This window comes from Diorhabda carinulata, chromosome 9 (genome assembly GCF_026250575.1).
Source record: "Diorhabda carinulata isolate Delta chromosome 9, icDioCari1.1, whole genome shotgun sequence".
In the NCBI taxonomy this organism is placed as follows: domain Eukaryota; kingdom Metazoa; phylum Arthropoda; class Insecta; order Coleoptera; family Chrysomelidae; genus Diorhabda; species Diorhabda carinulata.
The window spans coordinates 12,813,815-12,840,018 of record NC_079468.1 but is presented as its reverse complement, the minus strand read 5'-3'; the positions used below and the strand labels follow the sequence as shown (position 1 = coordinate 12,840,018).

General features: G+C 32.3%; 1 protein-coding gene across 2 annotated transcripts in view; it reads left to right on the top strand.

Moving 5' to 3' along the window:
* LOC130898271 (uncharacterized) overlaps positions 1-26,204 on the top strand; it is a 92,228-nt gene that overhangs the window by 16,413 nt on the left and 49,611 nt on the right. Inside the window, exons 2-7 of one of the 2 annotated variants that reach the window (XM_057807440.1) lie at positions 10,257-10,431; positions 13,034-13,243; positions 13,297-13,416; positions 13,488-13,529; positions 22,810-22,921; positions 23,936-24,198. In XM_057807440.1, coding sequence (XP_057663423.1) covers positions 10,263-10,431; positions 13,034-13,243; positions 13,297-13,416; positions 13,488-13,529; positions 22,810-22,921; positions 23,936-24,198 — 916 coding nt within the window. In that variant the 5' untranslated portion in view covers positions 10,257-10,262. The remainder of the gene's footprint in view (positions 1-10,256; positions 10,432-13,033; positions 13,244-13,296; positions 13,417-13,487; positions 13,530-22,809; positions 22,922-23,935; positions 24,199-26,204) is intronic. The other variant, XM_057807441.1, reaches the window with a different exon arrangement.

Genomic DNA, 26,204 nt, shown 5'->3' with positions numbered 1-26,204 from the left:
TTCTTCCATTTCTATTTATACTTGTTATAATATGAATGTTTCTAGATTTTATACAGTGATATCTCAAAATAACAAATAATCTCTGTTTCGACTTAATGTTTTTGCTTATGAAATTAGTTTCTGTAATAACTACCCCTACAAAAACCTCTAAAAATTGTTCCCTATATCTCTATTTAGCAATATGGTACTTTTCTATTCTTATTTTATTTTTTATTGTTGCTAATTTTATTTCATGCAAACCAGTAACATAAATTTTTGTTATCAATTATTTTAGTTCCTTAGACGTTTCCATTTTTCTTATCCCACGTAAGTGGATCGTGACTTTTTTCAACTAATTTGACAATGTTTATTTTTAACAACACGTTGTTATTGCCAGTTTTTATAAAAATTTGCATACGTAAGCTCATTTTTGAGTAGATTGATATCTGTAGATGAAACCTGGATCCACCACTACACTCCTGAAACGAAGAAACAGTGAAACAGTGATGGGCGAACCTGCTCCGAAAAAGGGGTTTTCATCGGATGGAAAAGTGATAGGACCGTTTTTTAGAATAGTCATGGGATTGGGTTCTTCGACAATAACAGCAACCGCATTTTAATAAAAAGTAAGTGCTTTTCCGGATGAAGGCACTCATTGATCACCATTGCTCACGAATTGCTTTGTGAATTGGTTGACCACCCATCGCATTCACCAGATCTGGACCCTTGTTTCCTAACCTTGCGGAAGAAAGACAGCAACTATTATTTGGAAGGGTTAAAAATGGTAGAGTATCGCTGGAAAATTGTATAGACTTAGAAGAAGATTCTGATCCTGAAGTCCCTATATCAAGTTTTTTCTTTTGACTCTTTAATTGTTATTTCATCTGTTACTGTTTAGATAAGTAATGGGCTTAGAACATATAACCTTATTCAACACATATTTTTGTGGTAATTTCCCTCGATTCTTTTTTGTGTAGTCGTATCACATTTTCAATATTTTGTTTCACAGTTTTTAAGTATTTTAAATAGTTTCTTTCCTCATTTTGTTAAAAAATTTCTCCAAATCTATAAAATATAAATGAATTTTCTTATTTTCATTTATTAATATCACATTTAAAAGCTCGTGGCCATAAATAACGCACCACCCTTTATTTCAATATCAAAACCTAAAATGTTAATCTTTTGGGTTTCTTTTTTTTTTCTGTCACAAAAAGTTAAAGTATTTTAAATGTTAGCGATAAAATGTAGCAAAATTTCTTATCAGCAAGTAACTGTTTTTCTGGTTTTTTAAAATTTTAATTTTATGCATATTTCAATGTTTCTTTCATTCTATTGTTGTACCAACTTCTGGACAGTAGTAATTTAAGTCAAACAAGGTGTGTTAAAGTCGAGACTAGTTAAATAAAAAATCAATAGAGTTAGGCAATCAAGTCAACGCGAAGCTGAAAGAATAGCCGAGTTAGTTGGACAGGGAGAAAGTTATCGTGAAGTGTTTGTTTCTGTTTGTCGTACACCACACAACCATTGGCAGATGCAAAAATTTCGAGAAACCGGCTCACATTCTAGGAAGCCTGGACAACGATGTCCTTCAGTTTTAACTCCTCGAGATGACCGTTTTTTGTAATTAAATTAAGAAATCGGTCAATGACAAGTGTCGAGCTCAACAGCCTTTTACGAGAAGTCCGAAATTAAATATCTCTGATAGATCAATAAGACGACACCTCCAGAATGCTGGTTTACATAGCAGAAGAGCTCTCCATGCACCTATGCCAAAGAGGCAGCATCGTGTTGCTAGACTAAGATTTGCAAGGCAACATTTAGATTGGAATTTAGAAAATTGGTGGCAAGTTTTATATACTGATAAGAATAGAATCAGTCAAAGAGGTCCAAATGGACGTAATCAAATTAGAAGACGGCGAAGAGAAAGATTTGCGCAGTATCATTCCCAGGAAGCCATTCCAAGGAGTGTCTTATCATGTTTTGGGGAGGAATTTGTTTTGATGCCCTTACAGAATTAGTCCCTCTTCCTAGACCCGCCCTTAACGCAGTAAGATACATAACTGACATTCTTGAAAATCACGTCGTTCCGTTTGAGCCATTTATTGGTGATGATTTTCGTTTAATCCATTTTAATGCTAGATCACACGTTGTGGCAGATGTTCTGAATTATTTAAACGAAGTAGGATCTAAAACCTTTTTCTAATTTTTTTTTGGAACAGACACTTCTGAGCACCAAATGACTGGGCTATACTACATTACAATTTTTCAACTATCTTACGCGTTCATTAAAACAATTCGTGAGCTCATTTTATGGTTAATACTTATTTAATTGTTATTTTACCGGAATCGATTCACTTTAGAAGATAGATCATTGTCCAATTTATCAATTGCACGGTTTGCAACTGTTATACAACCAGTTTATTAACAGCATGATTATATTCGTACAAATAAAGAGTATTGAGAATAGAATATACTTTCATTTTAGTAATTACTAGCTAGTGTACCCAACTTTGCTTAGGAAATTGATTAAAAATTTTTATGGAAGACATTTTAAATATTAACAATACGAGTTATTCTTATATCATCAACAATAATAATAATACTGAATGATTCAAAATAAATAGCCGGTTTTCAATACTTCATAATATTATCATATTAAACTTTCGGTTATAACTGATACTTCTGACGACTACAACTTTGTTACTTTAGAAACTGATAGTAAAGTAAATATGACAATAAGAAAAACCGAATCCTTTTTGTGTTTTGAAGTTTGCAATTGAATCTGTAGTTACTGTGCAAAGTGTGTTGCGCAAATTGTGGCACTCATTTTGAAAAATCCCATAAAGAAGAAGATGACGACACTATAAAATTTCGCTTATCATAACATCCACATTATGTATAAATTAAAAAGACATGTTGGTTACACAGTTAGTTAGTTGTCACATAATTAAACGTAAATTTTATGGTCGGCAATTGTAAAGTAGTAAATACATTTTTAAAAGGTGATATTCTTTCGGTGTTTTATTTAGCACTAAACTTACTGGTGAGACTATTAATAACTTTAATATATTGACCATTCAGAAGTCGTTGATTAACGACTCCTGTAAAGACTAGAGGTTTCACGGAAATGCTTGAAGTTGTACAGTTGTTACAGACTCAGAAGCCTGCAGACTATTAGTCTAAGAGCCAGTGCTCAGCAGACTTACAGTATAGTAGCAAACTTCATATTGATGTCAGATATACTGTTTCACCTGCCGTTGGTAAAATGGGGGTTCACTATTCCCATCGAGTGTTCCTTTGAACGTGCCTCGAAGTCGAAAGGCATAATATTGACTTTCAAAACGTGATCGCAGCATATCTTTCGTTTTGATATCTTAAAATATATAATTATTTGTATAGAATAATTTAAGGGAAGACACTTATTTCGGTTCCCATTATATTTTATATTATTTCAAAGCTACTTCAATTTGACACAAATTTAGGTTATTTCAGCAAAGCTGAAATTTTTATAGGATACTCATATTATTATTATATACGAGGATGTATTGATATCTAGTTAACCTAGACCAATTCCATGCATAAACAAAATATTGCGTTACCATAGCAACGAACAGTAACTTATTAGAAGTGTCAGTGTAAAGTTTGACGTGAAAAAAGTAAACCGGAGTTACGCAATAAATTAAAAGAAAAAAGATGTCCACTGAAATTGGGGTATCGAGCCATCCTCAAGTACCTGTATTTAAAAGGGTTAAGAAGTAAGCAGATTTACGAAGATATGCTTAATACTTTTGGTGATCAATGTCCTTCGTATGTGACCGTGAAAAATTGGACTGCAAGCTTCAAAAGAGGTAACTTTTACATTGAAGATGATGACCGATCGGGAAGGCCAGTTTCTGTGTCAGTTTCCGAAAATATGACTTTTAGAACCATCGAATTGGGTTAAAACGGATATCTGAAGCACTGAATATTTCATACTAACGCGTTCATCATATAGTTCACGTCAATTTGGACATGAGAAAAATTGCTGCAAAATGGATCCCCAAATGTTTAAATGTTGACCAAAAGCGTGCAAGGGTAGAAGCATCCCGTTCGATCTGTGCTCGATTTGAAAACGATGTAGACTTCTTAAAACGAATTGTTACTATGGATAAGACTTGGGTACATTTCTACGATCCAGAAACAAAGCAACAATCGATGGAATGACGACACTCTGGTTCTCCAAGACTTAAGATAAGGGTAGAAAAATAAATGGAGATTACTATTCGACATTACTGACCTCTCTACGGGAAAAAATTAAAGAGAAAATGTTTTGGGTGTTTTGTTTTTGCAGGAAAACTGAAAATATTGATTTTCAAAACGTGAAAAATGACGAGACACTTATTCTGGTTCCCACTATATTTTATATTATTTCAAAGCTACTTCAATTTTATAAAAGTTATTTTAGCGCAATTGAAATTTATATATGATACTTACAGTTTGGCAAATACAGGAGTTAATGTCGAGAAACGTAGAAGAAGCATGAAGTTAAAATGAGAAAGAATTTGGATGACAATGAGGGTAACATGCGCTTGGTGAATTAGTAGGGTAAATAATCAGAGTTCTACATTCTGCACCCCAGAATAAAATATATATTCCATCTCGGTATCCAGTAAAAACAATGAAAGGTAGTGTTCTTCACTATCTAACAGATACAATAGAACTGACAATAGTAGTCAAGTATACTTTCTTAAGGGACCGTACTAATCCCTGCTACCATCATTTAGTAACGCTCATCGATGGGCGTGTCTATTTCACATTCATTCCTGTATTTGCCAAAGTGTACATTCTTATTATATACGTAGATTTACAAATGCAGATAAATAGGTCGGTTCTACAGACAGACCACATAGTAATTTCTCAATGAACAAGCATGATTGGCTTTTTCTGTCTTCATTGGGCATCTGAAGAAAATGCACCATTTCTTAACAACAGTACTGTAAATCTTAATTTCCGATAATGTTATTCATATGTCGGTAATGGAAATAACGTTGAATCTAAGATTGTTGAGGATTTATTTTGTGAGTTGCACGAAGAAGCTGATACTAAAATTATTTATCAAGCCTGTAGCATCAGTGATGAAGCCAATAAAGTAAATTGAAAAATACTTTTTTGCATATCTGGGTACAGATAGGAATAGGTAAGTTATGGATGTCACAGGAATTCATGAACATCTAGGCGAACTAACGTGTAGAAGCTTATTTGGCTATTTGATTTCATTCCTTTTTATTGGAGAGAAAAACACTAGTTATCAAGAAGCTTTTTCAGCTCTTGGTTATCATAATTTAACAGAGGATAGAATGAATGAAATCTTCAATATTATCCAGAAATTTACACGTGAAATGTATAATTATAAGAAATGATGCCAGATTTCAGCTGTTCCTTGATACATATAAGGTGTTGCTATCAATGAACAATTTAGTATTAAAGGACGCAATTTTGTTGGAAGCAGTTTACCAAGCGAGCAAGAGCGAGCTATGACAACAACAACAACATTTAATATTTGGAATAATGTTGATAAACGATGCCTGTCAACATTACAGCCGGAAAAGTATGAGGAGATCAATCATCAAAACACATATTTATTCAAATGATGAAGATCAACTGCCAGCTTTTGTAGCCGATTCGGTCCAATGTCCATCAGGTAAATCAATGAAAAACAATAAATTATTTTCTGATAACGACGGCGATGATCTCGGAAGAACTTGGAAGATTCAGAGTGCTGCATTGATTCAACGGAAGTCGGCATTTCTGACGAAGAGCAGTGAATCATTTTTTTTTAGTCAACGTAAAAATTGATTTATTTTATATTTCAATTTCGAGTTGTACACTTTATTAGAACATAATAAATATTAAAATCGTTATAATTGTAAGTGAATTTTTTCTTATTTCTGTATAAAAAATGAATTTTAAAATTTTAAAAAATCATGTTTCTTCATCAGCGCGACTGAGAAAGTTTATGTCAGAATCAACCTATGTGTCTTATTTTGTAAATCTATATACAGGTATATATTGAAAAATTCTTAGCCTACTATAGAACCAATCAAAATCTCAATGTCAAAATATTTTATTACTCAACATATTCTCCTCTTAATTGGAAACATTTATTACAGCGAACCTGCAACGTCTCTAGACCTTTCAAAAAAATGTTTCTTCTTGTTCTGCAAACCAGACCTCCACAGCTTTCATTACCTCCTTGTGGGAAGAAAAGTTACGTCCTTTTAAACTTTTTTTCAGTTTTCCTGCAAAAACAAAACACCCAAAACATTTTCTCTTTAATTTTTTCCCGTAGAGAGGTCAGTAATGTCGAATAGTAATCTCCATTTATTTTTCTACCCTTATCTTAAGTCTTGGAGAACCAGAGTGTCGTCATTCCATCGATTGTTGCTTTGTTTCTGGATCGTAGAAATGTACCCAAGTCTTATCCATAGTAACAATTCGTTTTAAGAAGTCTACATCGTTTTCAAATCGAGCACAGATCGAACGGGATGCTTCTACCCTTGCACGCTTTTGGTCAACATTTAAACATTTGGGGATCCATTTTGCAGCAATTTTTCTCATGTCCAAATTGACGTGAACTATATGATGAACGCGTTAGTATGAAATATTCAGTGCTTCAGATATCCGTTTTAACCCAATTCGATGGTTCTAAAAGTCATATTTTCGGAAACTGACACAGAAACTGGCCTTCCCGATCGGTCATCATCTTCAATGTAAAAGTTACCTCTTTTGAAGCTTGCAGTCCAATTTTTCACGGTCACATACGAAGGACATTGATCACCAAAAGTATTAAGCATATCTTCGTAAATCTTCTTACCTCTTAACACTTTTTAAATACAGGTATTTGATGATGGCTCTATACTCCAATTTTTCGATTTTCACAATTTCGGTGGAAATCTTTTTTCTTTTAATTTATTGCGTAACTCTGGTTTACTTTTTTGACGTCAAATTTTACACTGACACTTCTAATAAGTTACTGTTCGTTGCTATGGTAACGCAATATTTTGTTTATGCATGGAATTGGTCTAGGTTAACTAGATATCAATACATCCTCGTATATAATAATAATATGAGTATCCTATAAAAATTTCAGCTTTGCTGAAATAACCTAAATTTGTGTCAAATTGAAGTAGCTTTGAAATAATATAAAATATAATGGGAACCGAAATAAGTGTCTTCCCTTAAATTATTCTATACAAATAATTATATATTTTAAGATATCAAAACGAAAGATATGCTGCGATCACGTTTTGAAAGTCAATATTATGCCTTTCGACTTCTAGATAAGTTCAAAGGAACCCTCGATGGGAATAGTGAGCCCCCATTCTACCAACGGAGGGTGAAACAATATACCTGGCATCAATATGAAGTTTGCTACTATACTGTAAGTCTGTTTAACACTGGCTTTCAGTCTTTATGATTTATGTGTCAACTTGCTCCATGATAAAACCATACTAGAAATTTCTCGAGCCATCTCATCTCATAATTTGATTATCCACTAGATTACGATTACGAGACTATTGCAGTTTAGATATATGAGGTAAGAGGAAAAATTTTAAGAAGTGAAAAAAAGTTTTTATTAAACAGGACAGCGCTCTTAAACTTCGGTACCTGCCATGGCTAATATTCACGAATTGCCCTTCGAATTATTGACCCCTTATCATATTCACCAGATTGGACACCAGCAAAATTTTCCTGTTTCACTTGAAAGAGATTTTCAGCTGACGAAGACGTTATCGCATACGTATACAAATATTTCAAGGAGAAAGACGGCCTCTATTATTTGGAAAAGTTAAAAGCGTTAGAGCATCGCTGGATTAAGTGTATAGTCTTGAAAAGAAACTTTGTCGAAAAATAAAAACGAAAAGGAACAAAGGTCTTGTTTTTTGTTAGGTCGAAAACTTTTCAGGCAACCCTAGTAAAGCTTCTTACTTCGATCTCTCTTTCTCATTCTTGCTGTTTGTTGTACACATACTGAAATTTTTCCATATTTTTGCCAATATCAAAATTCGATAACTACTCAAAGTTACTATACGTACATCAAAATCTCTAGGAGCAGCGTATTAATCCTCTCCGTATATCGGAGAGAATTAATTTAATTGTTTTCTATTAGGACATAAGGAAATTGAAAAAGAAAGGTGCTTTGGAATCCCTAAGAGAAAGTAGTTTGGAATTACCGGGGTCGAAGCATTATTGTTTTATTGAGGAAGATGTTCAGAGAAATGTGTACCCGTAATATGTATTTTCAAATGCAAGGGCTCATTACTGTACGTCTACGTTTCATAAGAATTTAACCAGGACTGGCGTTGAATTACCGCAATATTTCTAGTTACTTTTTTGTCTTTGAAAGAGACAAGCTCAGAAATAGTTCTTCACATCTCACCTCTTTCTAGTTCGTGTTTTTTTGGACAAGTGATGATTGAAATCACTGGTATATTTCCAACTTACACATTTAACAACGCTTATACTATATTGTGTTTACTTACCTCTAACAACACGGTGGTCAGTGAGTACATTGATAGCAATATCACTGTCGAAAAATACATGTGTGTGTCGTCTATATCTATCTTGAAGACTCTTAAATATATTTTTTTACAAATATTAATATTATTAATTATAAGGTGAACGTTTTATAGATACAAGTATTATTATATGATTATGTTATTATATTCTAATGGTACGTGTGTTTTGGATGGGTCGAAATGCACGTTTATTGATTTATTGTGGCCTTAACCCGTTTTTAAGCACCTTCTCGTTATCAACCATCACAGATATTCTCCCCTAATTCACTAATCAGTTTTATGCAAATCTTGTTCAATAAATCAATTATCCTAATTATCATAATTTATTATTCGATCTATATTCTGGATGGAACACCCTCTACATTGTTAATATAAACAGAATCCTTCAATCGCGCACTAAAGAAAGTGTTAATGTCTGTAGTAATAGGAAAGTCACTTCACAAGCGGCAAGGAAACAGCTATTTACATTCACTCTGGATAAATATATAACTTCCTGATTATCTGTTTCGAAACAATAAAATGTTTATGGCTTAAGTAATCTCTTGAGAAGTCGATAAAATGAAACTTGAATCTATAAACAAAGACGAACTCTTTGTTCTTTATTTATACAGTAGAATATGAACAAGGAATTCATTTCATCGAAATGAATATAAAATATAGTTTTTTTAAATTTATAGCAAAATTTAAGGAAGTTTGTTTGATGGAAATTTCGATAACATTTTTTTAAAACGAAACTTACATATAAAATCATAAAATTAAATTTTTAATGCAAATGTTGCTACTATCGGTCTTTATAATAATTTAAACAATAAATGCTGAAGATGACAAATAGTCTAAGCGGCGACCGCCGTGAAAGGGTGGTTAACCAGAATAAGTACTAAAATATATTTTATTAAATTTTGAATATTAGATGAATAATAAACCATTGGTCTGGTGGTCTTTTTAATAAAATTTCTAATTTATTTTTTCGTAAAATCGATCTACACAACTTAAGTATAATTTTTCAGTTTACGATGCCGTTTTGACTAGACAAATACAGAAATTCAAGTCTGACGTTCTTATGCTTGACGCGTTTAATTAGTAGGAGAGAAGAACGTACTTATTCTTCGTATTCACGTGCCAGACCAATTCTATTTGAAAGAGGAATAAAAGATAAAAATGTTGACGTTTAATTTTTTTTTATACCTTGTATAGAAAATTTGTTGTTGTTATAAGTTTGTTGGGGACTGTCTGACACACAGTTGCGTCAAGAACAAGAACGTTAGACTTGAATTTCTGTATTTATCTATTCAAAACGCCATCGTAAACTGAAAAATTATACTTAAGTTATGTAGATCGATTTTACGAAAAAATAAATTACAAATTTTATTAAAATAACAAAATTTGGACACGTCGAAGACCACCAGGCCAATGGTTTATTATTCATCTAATATTCAAAATTTAATAAAATATATTTTAGTACTTATTCTGGTTAACCGCCCTTTCACGGCGGTTGCCGCTTGGACTAAAAGTTGAATAAGTATATTGTAAATACGAGTATACATACAGAGGTATAACGAGAGTTAGTCAAATGGGAAATACTACTTTCCAATAATTAGTTGTAAAATCCGTTATAGAGTAAAGTTGAAATTTAGTGTTTGTAATGTGTGAATAATTAAAGAAAATAATAATACCATAAAATGTAAATTTATCGTAAACTGATATTTTTCTTCCTTCTAGATAAATATGACAGAAACAATGGATCAAGAACAGGTTGTGATGACCCCTAAATGCAAAACGCACAACTCCACAACTCTAATAATAGAGAGACGTAAAATAAACAAAACAAATGACAAAATGCATGTAGCTGGAGGAGAGCACACAGGCATAGTTATAAATAAAGAAGCAACATCAGGTAACTTATCAGATGATCCAATGAACTAGGGGAATATATATTCAATCACTCGACATATTTTTTCCACTGCTCAATTTCTCTTTTTTAAGTTCAAGTTCTCGACAGTTGGCTTTTTCTATTTTAAATATTTATTGCTTTTCTTTATAGTCGATTGAACCAGAGCAGCTACTAACACAAAAAAATCACTTTCAGAAGCGACAGCTTACTTCGTCATGTTTTATTAAAATTGATATAAAGTATATTGATTGGAAAAAAATCGTTAAATGTAAAAAACTCTTTGATGTTTTTGTCGATATAGAAGAAATTACCAGGATCATGAAGCTCTTTGAAAAAATTTTGCCAAACCAGACATAATTTTCAGTTTCAGTTTCCACAAGCAGTTCGTAAACTAGTGCATTGCACTCGCTGCATTAGTTGATTATGAAAACGATCTGAAAGAAGTTAATTGCCGGCCACTTTACACATCTCACGCCGATTTTTGAGCAAACTAGCTTGTATCTAACGACATATGATTTATTGGCTGTTTGGTATACCCAGAATACCATCTTATGGTTTAGTCCCCATATCGCTAACAAACTTGTGACAAATCCATATAGCCGCAGTGGCTTTTGAAATCTTGTCTAGGTGATTATTCCAAGTAAGTGTTTTATCCAGGATCACTCCTAGATATTTTGCTTAATTGGAGGATAGGTGTGGGTATATTCGCCTTCCTTCTCTTTGTAAATGGGACTAATGTAGTTTTACTGGGGTTGATCGAGTGTTCTATTCTATTCATCACCTCAGTTTTTAACGATATTTAATTATCGGTATGGTTAACTTGTTTAAAACAGTGAAATATTACTGGTGAATCACTTCATTTTGGCTATATAGGACATTATAGGGAAACCACCAATAGTTTAGCAAATTTTCACCAGCAATACTACAAGAGGTTAAATTGTTTTTCGAGCTTATGAATATTTTGAAAATTCTCCCTATCCGTGGAAGAGACAAATTTTCTAAAAATACTCATTAGCGAGGAAAATATTCCGGATTTAATTTAATCTTGTACGATATTCGGTAGGAAATTTTTTTACCAATTTTGTTCAAAGCTTGTTCTAGCTACTACTGCCATCTTTAGATCAGACCAGGTATTTCTGGGGCCGTACTCGTACACCAGGTTAACTAAGTAAAACTCTGACCTAAAAAGTGTTATAAAGTTGTCAGTTTTGCTGGAAAAGCTCTGTTGCATGACGTATTCATAGTGATTCATTTTGTTGAGAAAAATATTCTCCAAAAGATTCAACAGATTTTGATAGATCTAATATCCCTGTTTAAAATTGAAGATTTTGTCTTCAAATAAGAAGACCAGACAGTGTTATTGGAGCTTTATGAAATTCCACTACTAAGCAGAAACTAGAATATTTTTTTAGAACGTCCAGTCGCAAATTAATCCTTTTTATTGCTGTTAAAATCGCTAAACGACGACAGTTAAAAAAATTCGTCAAATGAAAGACAAGTTCAACCGTTCTATCCACCGAAGAATTAGAAAGAATAATTCAGCACGTTTGAATAAAAATATAAAATAAAAAAACTAACTTGTTAAAGATTATTCACAGTTAATTTGGGGCAGAAAACCTTTAATTAAATTAATACAATTTTGAAATGTGGAAATTTGCCATTTTCAGTGTAATGTCTTGTGTAAATTTCACCTAAAATAAACAAAACACAAATTAAAAACCACGTTTTCATTACGTCTAAAAAGAGGAAAATGAAAAAAAATATTGTATTTACAGGAACCTTCAATCCTTTGTCTTGCCACAATCTGATTGCACAGACATGATACGATCACTTGAAATGTCTTCTTTTATATATATTTTCTGAAAATAATAACATTAGCCAATTTCCTTTTTTTTCCAGTAATCTTTAAAGATTATACGTAAATCTTTAAAATCCTAAAATACTGGATTTATTGTTATTTCTGAGGTATAATGGTTTACCCAAGTTTCATCTATTGTGATATATCGACAGAAAAATTCACTTAAATAGTTATTTATGCAACAAGTGAGTAAAGTAATACTTTTTTTCACGAGTAGGTGGTTTGACCAATTTCGAGCTAAGATGAACGGTGTTGTAGAAAATTGAAAAGTCTGTAAATTACTTACATGATTGCAGACTTTTATTTAGAGGCAAATTTCTACAACACCGTTCGTTTTAGCTCAATACAAGTTCTTAAACTAAAAATAATCAAGCAATTTAAAACAAAATTAAAAAAAGAATTTGCTCCAGTGGCGTAAAAAATAGGCAGATAAAAGTGACAACTAATCCTGTCAGCGTGCCACTGGTAAATTTTTTCAAAGTTCGTTCTTGATTTATGGCAACTTTTTTATTTTGATTTAAAATTTTGAACACCCAATTTCTCAATAACTACGCCCCGAAGGATTCGTATTTCTATCAAAATGTATAATTTATTGAAATTTCTCTGTGGTAGAGCACTGTCGGTCAAATATAGAAACACCCTGTATAATTAATAGCGTATAACATTCTTTTTTTCAAAAAATACGTTTCCAATTATTTGTTATTAATTTTATCTATTTAACACAAAATTGTCCATTTCCGATTTCAGAAAACGGTGTATCATCGCCAGCTCAACTTTCCCTAGAATTCCGAGTATTTCTAGTAAGCAAAGAAACTGGAAAACACACACCAGAATCTCGAACGATTAGATTTTGGTTTAGAGAAAATAGTAACCTGCAAGATGAGCCTGATGGTGGGCAAGCAGGTGTAGCTCAAGACTTTTTTAGAGAATTAGTTAGTCCTAAAGAATTTCCTCGAGGTAGAATAATCAATTACTCTAACGCCATTATTATTTTCACTAAATGATTTCAGATTATGTTGGTTTCATTAAAAAAATTATGAAATTAATGCAGCACAATTTCAAAAGTATAGTCAAATTAGAAGTTGAATTAAGGCAGTTAGAAGAAGCAACTGAAGTTCCGCCTCGACCACGTAAGTAAATTCTTAATTTGTTGTTCATCTCTTCTTGTAAATAATAACATATTTTTCTAAATTGATTATAGCTCCTGGATATTGTCGAATTGATCTAGATCACGCATCAATTGGTAAAGATCGGTGTGGTTTAACAATTTAGATTTTCTGAAACTAATATGTAATTTTTATGCAGTGTTTTTAAATTAACCTCACTAATAACATCATGTATGTTTTCTTAGCAAATCTTTGTATGTAGTCAGTCGAACATTTTGTTATCTGTAAGTCTTGATCATTATCCTAAGAAAAGAAAAATAATTGCTCAATTACCTTCTTCATATTGACCGTTTACAGAAAATGGTTAGTGCCGTACTCATTTCTGTAAAAATTTGCCCATGCATATCGGTCAATTGTATACATTTGCCTTTCCCAAAATAAAATTATATTCTATTTTTTCTTATATATAAATTTTTCAATTTATATGTTCACAATTACAACGAAAAAAGTTCCATATTTATAAAAAGTATTTATAATTTCCGGTGAAAATTTTTTATTCTTTTCTCAACCCTCCAATATTTTTTATATTGATAGTTAACATGTTTCTTTTACCTATGTAAGTGCCGAAACACACTTCGCGTTTTTAACCGAACGGATTATTTAACGCCGACAGCAACAATATAACTGCCCACCACTGTTGTGTGTTTGTATTGTGTGCATATTATATTATTATATTATATTATAAATCAGTAAGGCCACAAACTACGAGGATGGTCCAAGAAGTACCTGGGATGACCTAGAGATGGCGGTAGTTGCTTGAAAGATACCATTGATTTGGAAAGTACACAATCTATACAGCATATGTTCCAAGTTTGAAGACGCCACGTTATTAGTTTTTGTTTGGCAGCCATCAATATTGAACGAGTAGCAGTCAGTGTTTAGACGAAGGCGTACGACCTCCGCAGACCGGCATCGCAGTAGTCGACCAAGTGAGGTGAAGACTCCATAAATGTTGAGGAAAATCCACAAAGCGGCACTGGATGAAGCAGACAGTAGGCATTTGAAAAAGTGCGGTACACCGCATATTAACAGAAAATTTGGAAAAGACAAAGCTGTGCGCAAGATGGGTGCTGCGTTTGCTGACAATAGAACAAAAACAGCGTCGTAAAGATGTTTCCATCGAGTGTATGTCAAAGTTACACACAAATAAAGCCTAATTTTTGCGACGTGGATGAAACATGGATCCATCACTTCACACCCGAAATAAAAGGACAATCAAAACAATGGACTAAAAACGGAGAACCGGCTCCAAAGAAGGCAAAGACGGTTCTATCTGCAGGCAAGATCATGGCTTACGTTTTTAGGGATGCGTGTATGATAATTTTCATTGACTGTCTTGAAAAAGAAAAACTAACAACGGCGAGTATTATGCGAACTAATTGCAACGTTTTAGTGAAGAAATCAAGCAAAAACGATCGTATTTGGTTCAAAAAAAAGTGTTTCATTAAGACTATCCGTTATTGCAATGTCCAAAATTAATAAATTAAAGTTTGATTTGATACCTCATGCACCCTATTAGCCAGATTTAAACCGCTCGGATTATTTTCTGTTCCCAGACTTGGGTGGTAAAAGATTTTCCAACAATGAAGGGGTTATATCGGCAATTGATGGCTATTTTGAAGAGCTTGACGATTCTTATTATAGAAAGAGTGTCGAAATTATTAAACATCACCAAGAAAAGTGTATGCTAAAAGGAGATTATGTTGAAACATAAATATATTTTTTTACAAAATTTTCGTGTTTTCTTTGTTGGACCAGGCTCTTCTGGGACCATCTTGTGAGTGACTTTGACAATCTGGAAGACAGCAAAAAAATATTTTTGGTAAGTAATAATGTTTTTATTGCATAACGTTATTGAATTGACCTTATTGCGTTTATATTTTTCAATTATTTTATTTGCAATAGTAAAATAAATAAAATGAAAATTATAAAAACAATCCAATAACATCGTACATTGTATATACATAAAAATCAACAAGACAATATTTTTACAAAAAAGCAAAGCAAATGAATTAATAGTGATTAAAAATTAATTTCATTTATTTCACATTTTCAAAGTTTCAAGGGAAAGTCGGGGAAAAGACGGGAATTCCACAGAACCGGAAGAAAACGGTGATTCTACAGGAATTTCTAATAAACTGGGAATTTTCAGTAATTTTGAGTAAGGTGGTCTTTGTATAGCATAAAAATCTTCCGGTTGATCTCGAAAATCACATCATCCAATCAAAACATGTTGAACCTCCCTCGCAACTGCACTTTTACGGGCTCACGGATCTATGGTTGCCTGATATAGACAGCGGTGGATTCCCTTAAAGCCTTTTGGGTTATTTTGAAAAGTTGCTTAAAACGATAAAAATCGTTTAAAACATAAAAAAGGAATGTTCTCATCCGTTATTGGTTCCACTGAATTTCCTCCGAAATTCTGTTCAGTAAAATGTCTGAAAACATACCTGTTTAACAAAAAATTCAGTCACTATCCGCATTTGAAAAAATTCATATCTTCTCTGCAAAACAAAAATCAAAAGCCATCATTTGAAAGTTTTAAAACCATGGAAAAGTTTTCGAATAATTCTTTCAGTCCTTATCCGAAGAACTAGCCATTCCTTGAAATTTTTCAAAGTGATTGGCCCCTAACTTCATTTCTTTATGAAGACCTGATTCAGTTTGTTGCAGGCGAAATTCTTGAAAGCCCTCTTATGCAAAAACTGGACATTTCCAAGAAAGATGCCACTGGTTTATACTGCAACCTCACAAAAGTGCAAGATATCAATTTAGGGTATGCTGCAAGAGCGACTTTGAAAAAATGCATTGGATAAGGACATATTGGTGTTTCGCAAAGATTGTAGAAACTGTTTAATGTATACGGTTTCCAAACTTTTGCGAAATTAGCATTCAAATTAGCTAAAGCAATAATTCTCCTTAATCCCAATAAGACTGGTAACGATCCAGAATAATCCATGCAACAGATATCTGAAGCATTTAACATTTTGTTGACTGAAAACAGATTCAACGTCACTACATTGTAAGAAGCAGATAAGTCTTTTAGAGATATTCTGCCGAATCAGATTACTGTAATAAATTGATAGAAATGATCGAAAACAGTAGTTTAAAGAAGTAGTTCAACTTTTTCTAATAATTTCTTACGGCAATGCGACAGCAGCAGGAGGATTTTCTATCAGTAACGAGATTTTGGTTGAAAATTCAAAAGAAGAACCATGTATAGGCCAAGAATTAGTGTACGATTCTCTAAAAAATTGGTGGACTAAAAAATGTAGATATTACAAAATATATTATACTCCCTATGAGGAAAACATACTCAAGATATAGCCCAGCACAAAATGCATAAAACTGAAAAAACTGGGAAAACAGAGATAAAATCTGGAAACAAAAAAGAAAAAACCCTTGAAGACTAAAATTAGTTAAATTAAAACAATAACTTGGTTATTTTATTATACTTGTATGTTCTAAATATTTATCATCATAAAAGTGTAGTACATTCATGAAATTTCAACCGTGAAAATGTGAAAACCAACCTGGAAAAAAACGGGACTAAATAGTGAAAACTATCATTATTTTTCAATATATTCTTCCTTTATTTCCATACATACATAATCATAACATAGAAATACTTGCATTACAAGAGCTAAGATGGAAGAACGAAGGAAGAATTGATAAAGATATGCAGGAGAAAAGAAACAAGAAAGACACGGAACAGGATTCATGATGTACGATCTTTTCGAGGAACAAATGTTGATTCAGACCACTTTCTCGTGATAACCAAAACTTACCGTAGCAACAAAAAAAGAAATCAAAGTAAATAAAAAAGAGATGGAACATAGAAAAACTGAGAGATAGTCCACAAGAATTTTTTAATGAGTTAGATAGACTTCTAAAGATAATCTCCGAAGAAACGGACATAAACATGGACTGGCAAAATATAAAGAAAAGTATTTTGGACATAGCAAATAGCACATTACAAATTAAAAATAGCAAAAGAAAGAAAAATCAATGGTTTGATGAAGACTGCGAAATAAATATAAGTGAAAAGAAAATGGGAAGAATATCATGGTTAACGACAAAAGAAATATAGGATATAAAAAATTATAGAATACTCGGGAAGAGAAGTAGAAAACAAAAGCAAGAGAGAAGTGTGGGTCAACAAAATATTTTAAGAATTAGAAGTGAACAACAGAAACTACTCAAAAATTTACCAATACATTAAACATCAAAACAGGAATAAAGCTACAGTTCAAGCAGACAGCAGGGCTTGGGAACAACACTTTAAAAATATACTAGTAGAAAACTAGGAGAACAACCACCAATGCTCAAATAATTAGAGGTACCATTAAAAAATGTACTAAACAAAGCAGGAGGACCAGAAGAAATCGTCAATGAGATGGTAAAATTCGGTGGAAATGAACTACTGAATAGACTTTAATACACACAAACAATTAATAATTTGCAAAAACAAACAAATGCCATACGGATGGAATAGTGGAGCCATATGGCCCATATTCAAAAACGGAAACCCAAAAATGTGCGCTAATTACAAACCTGACACCCTATCAAATACGGTCTACAAGATTTTTTCTTCCATCGTTAATACGAGATTAAAAAAGTATACGGAATCGCATCTTGGAGAATGACAATATTGGTTTAGGCCCGGGAGATCAACAATGGATGCTATCCATATATTAAATAAAATTATAGAAAAATTTTACGATCAAAATATGAATATCCACATTCTATTTATAGACTTCAAACGAGCTTTCGACAGCCTGAAAAAAGACATAATACTGAAATACATGTCAAAATTGCACGTCCCAAAAACATATAATTACGAGAGATGAAAAAACTCAAGAATTCGATATAAATCGAGGAGTCAAACATTAGCATTCACATTAGAGAAAAATATGATGCATCTTTAGAGTCAGCTATGCGACCAAAATATAGTGGGAATGGGCCAGATCAGGGTTATATGGTAGGTGTTCAATCTCTGTCAAGATCATAGTTACAATTGATTGTATTACACTGGTTCCTCGCGGCAAAGTTCTAAAAATTGCTCACAACATTCTACTCGGCGCTGTTTTTGCACTGCGCTGAGAATTCAACTTACACTAATTTTTGTCATATTCATATCCAAATGTAGGACCTTTAGAACACTTGTTTTGGAAATGTCGGTGTGTCCTAGAATTTATTTTGTTCTTAGGTACCGGTTACTTAAAACAATGTCTTCCACTAGTAATGTTTTTTGGACTAGTCACCGTCACAGAATTTCTCACACAACTCACTGTAAACAGCCTTCATTCTGCTTTTGTTGAGGATGGTCACTGACGCGTACATAAAGATTTTTACGAACACACTATTTGCTATATGAGACCAAGCACTCAACTAGGTTTATTTTTTATACTGAACATACTATAGTTATGCTTATGTTTTCTGGTTTCACATATCTCGAACCTCAGATTTTTCATATATTCTAAGGAACGCTTCTAACACTTGACACGAAATACCTGCAGATAGTGTTTCTCCTCTTATTGGTTCTCAAACTTCCTCTTGTAGTGCACGCTTCTTGAATGTTGCCAAGCTCTAAAATTGACGTAACCCATTTTTATTTCCAGCATTATTATAAAGCACTATACAGGCCTTGACAATATTACTAGCAAAATCAGGTTGTACATTCAAGGAACTGAAAATTTCGCCATTTTTTACTGATTAATTCGAAACCCCACCTATATTCCTTATTGCTCTACACAGCCTGTAGCAAAATATTTTCTCCATGAGTCAAGTAAGAATCATGGTAAGGTCTCAACAAATGTTTTCGTCAGCCAAAAGCAGCATTAGCGACCAAGAAATAATTTCAGGCTTTCTGTTACTGGTAGACACTTCTTTTTAGGGAGAATATGTGAACCACTTTCCATTGATTCTTATATCTTAGTGGTTTTGAAAATAGATATCACAGTTTTTCCCATAACTTCCAATATTAACGATAGTATATCCATACGAACTGTCTCTCATGGCCATTAAGACAATTGAATAATAATCTTGAATTGAAGAAGATACAGTCACGTCCCACTGAACACACGAGATGGATGTGCTTTCCATATATGCCCCTATATAATGGGATATATGTTATTGAATCAAATTTCTATACTGACTCCTATAAGTTTCTTTGCTGTATGGTGGTTCGCACTCACTTTGTAAAACTAGTCGCAGAGCTTGACAGACCTCTTTAGCAATTAATCTTGCTATAGATATTCCTATCCTATACAAATCATGGAGATAAATTTGCATCAACTGGCTAAATAGCTAATAATTAAAAAAAAATATTTTAGTTTCAAGGCAAAACATTTACTATCGTTAACAAGTCGTACTTATTCAATTTACTTCATTATTTAGTTTTATAAATATTTTATTTTCAGGTAAATGAATCTTGAGAAGGGGGAAACACTTATGAGATAAATTCATAAGGTCACAAAAAATTATAAACAATCAAAAGAAAGTTCTTGTTCCGCCAAAAATAAAAAATATGTAACGATTAGCTTCAATTCCTGAACAACATTTATGAGGAAAGAGAAACTGAAGAAAGTTACATCAATGGAGATGAATAAAATAACATTAAAGAATCGAACACTGCTACAGTATCTCCTGCAGTAACTACAGTTGAGGGAACAGTCGAATTAATTGTCTCAAAAGTAAAACATGGAAATCAGTGGTTCAATGCTTCAACCTTTCAATGTTCCCTAGATGTCCCAACAAGCATTAACAACTGACATACATTCACCGCTGTCTACAAGTACTTCAGTTCCAGCACTACAAGTACTCTTCAGTCATAAATTTCCAAAAAATTTCAAACGTACAAAAGCAGAAAAGTTCTATGTTAATCTCCAGTGATCAGGAATGAAAATGTTAAATATTGAAGTCTTTTAGCAACTTCATTATCTTCAAATATCACTATTGATTTTAATAAAATTTTTATACATTTAAGAATGGGTATCACAGCCTAAGAAACAACGGAACCAACATATACGTCGATTGACAGACTATACACTGCTAAAAGTGGCATGGGATAAGCCTCTAATTGGAACATGAAGTTGAGGTCGACCACGAAAGAGATGGAGTGACAACTTAGAGACAGGATGAGGAATTAAACCGAAGAAGAAACAGGCGATAGACCTATGATAGAAGAAAGAAAAAGAAGACATTAATATATATATATCAAATAATGATAATAAGTAATAAAATACTGTAGCTTATTATTTACAAATATATAATCTAAAAATTGTGTGGTGAATAATTAATTCCCTACTTCCAATTTTACTTACTTTAAATTTATTACCAGCCTAATCGTTGCTAAATACAGTTTCATCAGTCTAGTATTTCCCTTTGAATATGATTTGTTAACAGGTGGTGCAGTTAGTCGAATGATAAGATTGACATCCTGAAATTATTGAAAAATCTCTCTGCATTGTTTTTTACATCAGGAAACAAAATGTAGAAGGCTCCAACTCCCTCTCTCCTTTTATTAATGGGGAGAACTCACATAAGTCTTTGTTTTCCCTTCCCCATACCAATCGTTGACTTAATAACAGTAATGCGAGACGTTTTGTTTTGTTCATGTTACACACAACACTATTTAAAATATCGTGCAACCAGAGTCTATTCCATTGTCGTTCAGTGGAAAAAAATCAGATCGATCAAAATCGTAAAGTGTGTTCTCGGCCTTAGAATTATTTCAATTTTAATTCAACTTGTGTAACATTTATGTGAACCACTAGTAATTAAGGAATACATGCACATAACGAATACAACTCCATAAACTGCCAGTTTTCTTATCGGTACTTTCTATTTTGCAATTGTGAAATGAATATACACAGCGCCGCAAAATTAAATGCATAATTCAATTTTATTATATGTTAAAGCATGGGTTTCTTTTTACTTAAAATTTGTTCTTCCTACTCGTTCCTTCTTTATTAATTTTCATCTCCTCCCTCATTTTATTTTTTCAAATTGCAGCCCTCAACTTAATGTAGTAGCTGTAGAACAGCGGAGAAAAAAAATAAACTGAGAATCTAGTTGAGGGCTGCAATTTCAAAAATATAATGAGAAAGGAAACGAAGACACAGATGAAATTACTTAAGAAGGAATGAGTAGGAAGAAAAGATTTGAATAAAAAGGAGCTTATGTTCTAACAAATAAAGAACTGAATGTATATGTTTTTAGAATATAACCAAATTAATAAAGGTAACCGGAATTTCTGTGAGCACTATAATAAAGAAAGCTAAAAAAAGATATTTGATAAACTTACCAGCAAATATAAAGAAAAATATCACCACAAATTTACTTTGATTTGAACATTTGAGTTTAGATAGGTAGAGGACGATTTCGAGCACATTCCAAGATTTGATTGAATTTCTCGAATGGAGTGGGAGGTCGATAACAAAATCTGAAGTGACTACCGTGCCACAATACGTGAACAAAGGAATATTCAAAATGTTTGAAGAAAAACGTAACAAGTCAAATGGCAGGTTACATCTAACAAAGGTAGAAAGGAGAATATGACTAGTAGAAAAATAGATAACAAGATAAAATGTTGTAAACTATAAAACCGCACTATTTGTAAAAAATACCAAGAGATACTAAACGTAAAATTCAAGAATATAGAAGATAAGATTGTCGAAAATACATGCAAATATTTTAAAGGAGAAGTCTTAGAAGCTGCAGAAAAATACTGTGCGACAACGAAAATTGTAAACAGAAATATAAAAAGACCACACTGGTGGACAGAAAAAAATAAAAAAGGCAGTAAAAGACAAAAAAGAGCATGGAAAATATACTTGAATAAGAAAGTCAAGGATGCTTGTTGGAAGACGTTGAGGCGAACCTGATCCATCTAAGGGTTCGACGTTGGAAGTACCATGCTCGGGACAGGAAGGATTGGCAATCGATTGTTGAAAAGGCCCCGGTTCTTAAAGGACCGTAGCGCAGGTTAAAGAAGAAGAAGATAATGTAGCGGCGCAGTGTATTCTCATATTCTCAAGTTTTAATTTCTCACATAGTTTCTCCCATCTTCCAAGTCCTATTAGTGCTGTCTCCTTACCACCAGGCTTGATTGCAACAAATAAACAAACTAGTTTGATTTTAAGAGCAATTTTAATAATCAAATAACAGTTTAACAATCGTCTTAAACGATTTTCCAATAAATATTTATTTTTGCATAAACTACGTAGACTGTTAATTACTATTTTGTATGCTATACATAAATCTACATTTTTTCTTTGATAACAAATTGGTAGTTATCTTCTTGTTAGATGAATATTTTTTCTTATAATGTGACTGATGTTTATTTTTATACAGTTTCAGCAGAGGAAAACTCTTTAGGCCATATTGTTGTATTAACAGTAGAAAAAGTTTTGGAAATCATCGAATCTGCTTATCCAAATCCAATTACAATTAAAGATATAGCGAGGTGAGTAAAATTTCAGTTATTTCTAATATGCACAAAATTGGAAGATTTACTTGTTTCTCAATACCTAGATAATTTAATAAAACCAAATAGTTTAGAATCAAGTTACTTTCTTTATACTGTGAGTGATTGCTTTCTTATATTTTAGTAATCATTGGTAAAAATGAGAAAAAACTTACGATGTAAAATAATGTCATCGCAAATATATTTGTTTAAGTTCATAAATTTGTAAATTTGAAAAAAGAACGTCGATATACCGTACCCCTCAACTGTATTTTCCATATCAATGAAAAACATTTTTTTGCAAATTATGTAATGTATCAATGATACGGGGTGAAATAGAAAATTCAAGAGAATCTCAGGACAAATCTGAAAACAATGTACATAGACGACAATGTGGAAATGTAGTGAATGTAAATGGAAAAATTAATGGCACAGATGGCAGAGCAATCGCTAGGATGGTTCGATGAGGGGTGTAGAGGTAAACTGGAAGAAAGGAATCTAGTACGACTAAGTACATGTAAACTGCCTCGACAGAATCCAATAGAAAATAATCAGAAATTCGTAAGAATACAAAAAAAGATACTCAGACATAAAAACAGAATATACATGCCCAAGAAGCTAAAAAATCGAGAGAAAGTACAGTCATTACATATTTGCTTCACAACACAATGGTTGTCACAAATAGTTCATATTTGACAACTTTGAATAATTAAAATTTTTTTATCCAACAACTATTAAGTACAACAATATTTAAAAATTTGGAATATTAATTTAATTATAAAATGTTGTACTTTTTAATATTTACATTTATACACATTCAAACTATTTTTTGTTATTAAAACAATTTTAAAAAATAGAAATTCTCACCAATATCAATAACCAATAATTTTCTGTATGTACCACCGTTTTTTATTGTTAAATACAACGTGGGAAAAAATTTAATTTCAAGACATCAATTATCTATAAATGATTACTAATACTCTGATTTAACATTAATTCTGGTGTGTTTTATAGGGATAATGGTTGGGACGAAGAAGAAGTGGCTCAATGCATTGCTGCATTACAATCTCGACAAGTAGTAAAAGCTATGGAACATGGTGCTTTCACTCGTCAACAATCTCACGACACCCACCAAGTAACTATAGTAAAGCAAATGCCTACTGTTGCTAGTTCAAAACAACCTACAATTGCCATTATAACAGCTCAGTACTGCGAAAAATTGGCTGTAGATGCCATGATTGAAAATAAAGAGACTTACGTCAGATACACTACAGTTGGTAAGTAAATAATATCTAACTTATGATATCTATATGGATATTTCAAAAGGTTTGAAGGTTTGCAGGTTTTTTCAATGACCTCGACGGATAACTATATTAGTGATCTAGTGTTAAACTATTAGTCGTTTTATGTGCATATAATAAACCTTTTAAATTCAGACCTGTGTGTAAGACTAAAATTATTTCACGCGGTCTTTATTGTGTAAGCAGCATTGATTTTGTGATATTACAGTTTGAGTTTGCTGTTTATTCATAGGAAGTCGTATACCCGAAAAGTACTTCATGGTGGGCTAAAAGGGTTGCTATGGATATGAACCCGAAACTAAACAACAATCGAGTGTATGGGTTCTTCAAGGCGAGCCAAATCCAAAGAAAGTTGTTCCTGCATGAAGCACTTCGAAGCAAATGGTCGTCTGTTTTATCGGAATAACTGGACATGTCGCCACCGTTTCATTAGAGCAACATAGAATTCTGAATGGTGCACCAACATGTTTTTGCCAGAAGTATTCGAAAAAATCAAGGAAACCAATCGCAGAAGACGACTCATTCTCTCCCTCGACAATGCGAGCACTCACATATCAGTTCAAACAAAAACGTTTATGAACAGTCAAAACATCGAATTGATGGGTCATCCGCCATACAGTCCTTGCTTAACATCCAATAATTTTTTTCTTATTCCCACAGATTAAAAATAAATTGCGAAGTCAACGTTTATTTACACCTGAAGATTGATGCGTTCAAACCACATGATTCGAAAAACAATAAACCATATCCAATTATAAATATTTTATTTATCTATCTTAAAAAATTAAGTAGCAACCCTCTAATAAATACCACAGAAAGGTAAAAAAAATAGTGATCATCTTGAAATCCATTTATTAGATGATATCATATAAATAAAAATATTCACATACAAGAAATATAACTATTATACTTTCAATTAAAAAACTATAAATTGGTTTTTTCCATGACTCCTACTATTGACGGAAATAGTGATGTTTGTTTGGGGATTAGTTCACGTTGCAGTTTTATAATAAAACAGTGAATAATTATTATTTCATTGAATACTGACGACTGGTAGAACGATAGAACACTGTTGTCAGATAAAAAATTTTGATTTAACACTTTAACGACCACAGCGGGCACATATGCCCGCTACTGAAACCAACAATCAATTTCGTTCCAGGAATACATACGAATAAAATCAAATTACCTTATTACAATTACAGCTATGGTTCTTGTGAACATAATTATCAATTGGGTTGATTTTATTTTATTGCTATAACAATTCCTGGAAGCCAATTTGTTATTGTTTAGCACATTTTTTCTTTATTTTAATCGAATTAAAATTATTAAACAATAAGAAAGATTATGAAACAAATAGAGAATACTACCGTAAAATCCCCCCTTTTCAAATCAAAACAGATGCATTTCAGGTAAGGGGGTTATAATCGGGGTTTATTAAAAAATTGTCCCCAAAAAATGCTGCAGTGCTAAAAATGATCACAGAAGATAAATAATATGTTTAAAATAATTAATAAATATATACTTTATACATTGAAAAAGAATTTAAAATGTAACTAAAAACAAATATAGTTCTTTCAATATCAAATGCAGATTATAAAAACCCTTGCTAACAATTTTGTTTGATCTACCATAGGCGTAGATACCTCATTTTATAAATTTATTATTTTTATAAATACTTTTAAAAATATGTATATCTTATGCGAGAAAATATTCGTTAAAAGGCAATCGAATCATTATAAATTGGATGGTATTATACGCCCTTATTTAGACAGATACACTTAATTGTAGTCCTACTTGGAACTTAGAAAAAAAATAATTATAATATCTCATTAACTTGCTACAACTGAATATTTAATTATACAACGTAAATAGACGAGTAAAATGTACCTGCCTGTAAGGGAGTTTAGTTTAAACACGATACAAGATGTGAACTAAGCCCTTTTTGTACACCATTCGTTTTTTCGCATTCGCATTTATGT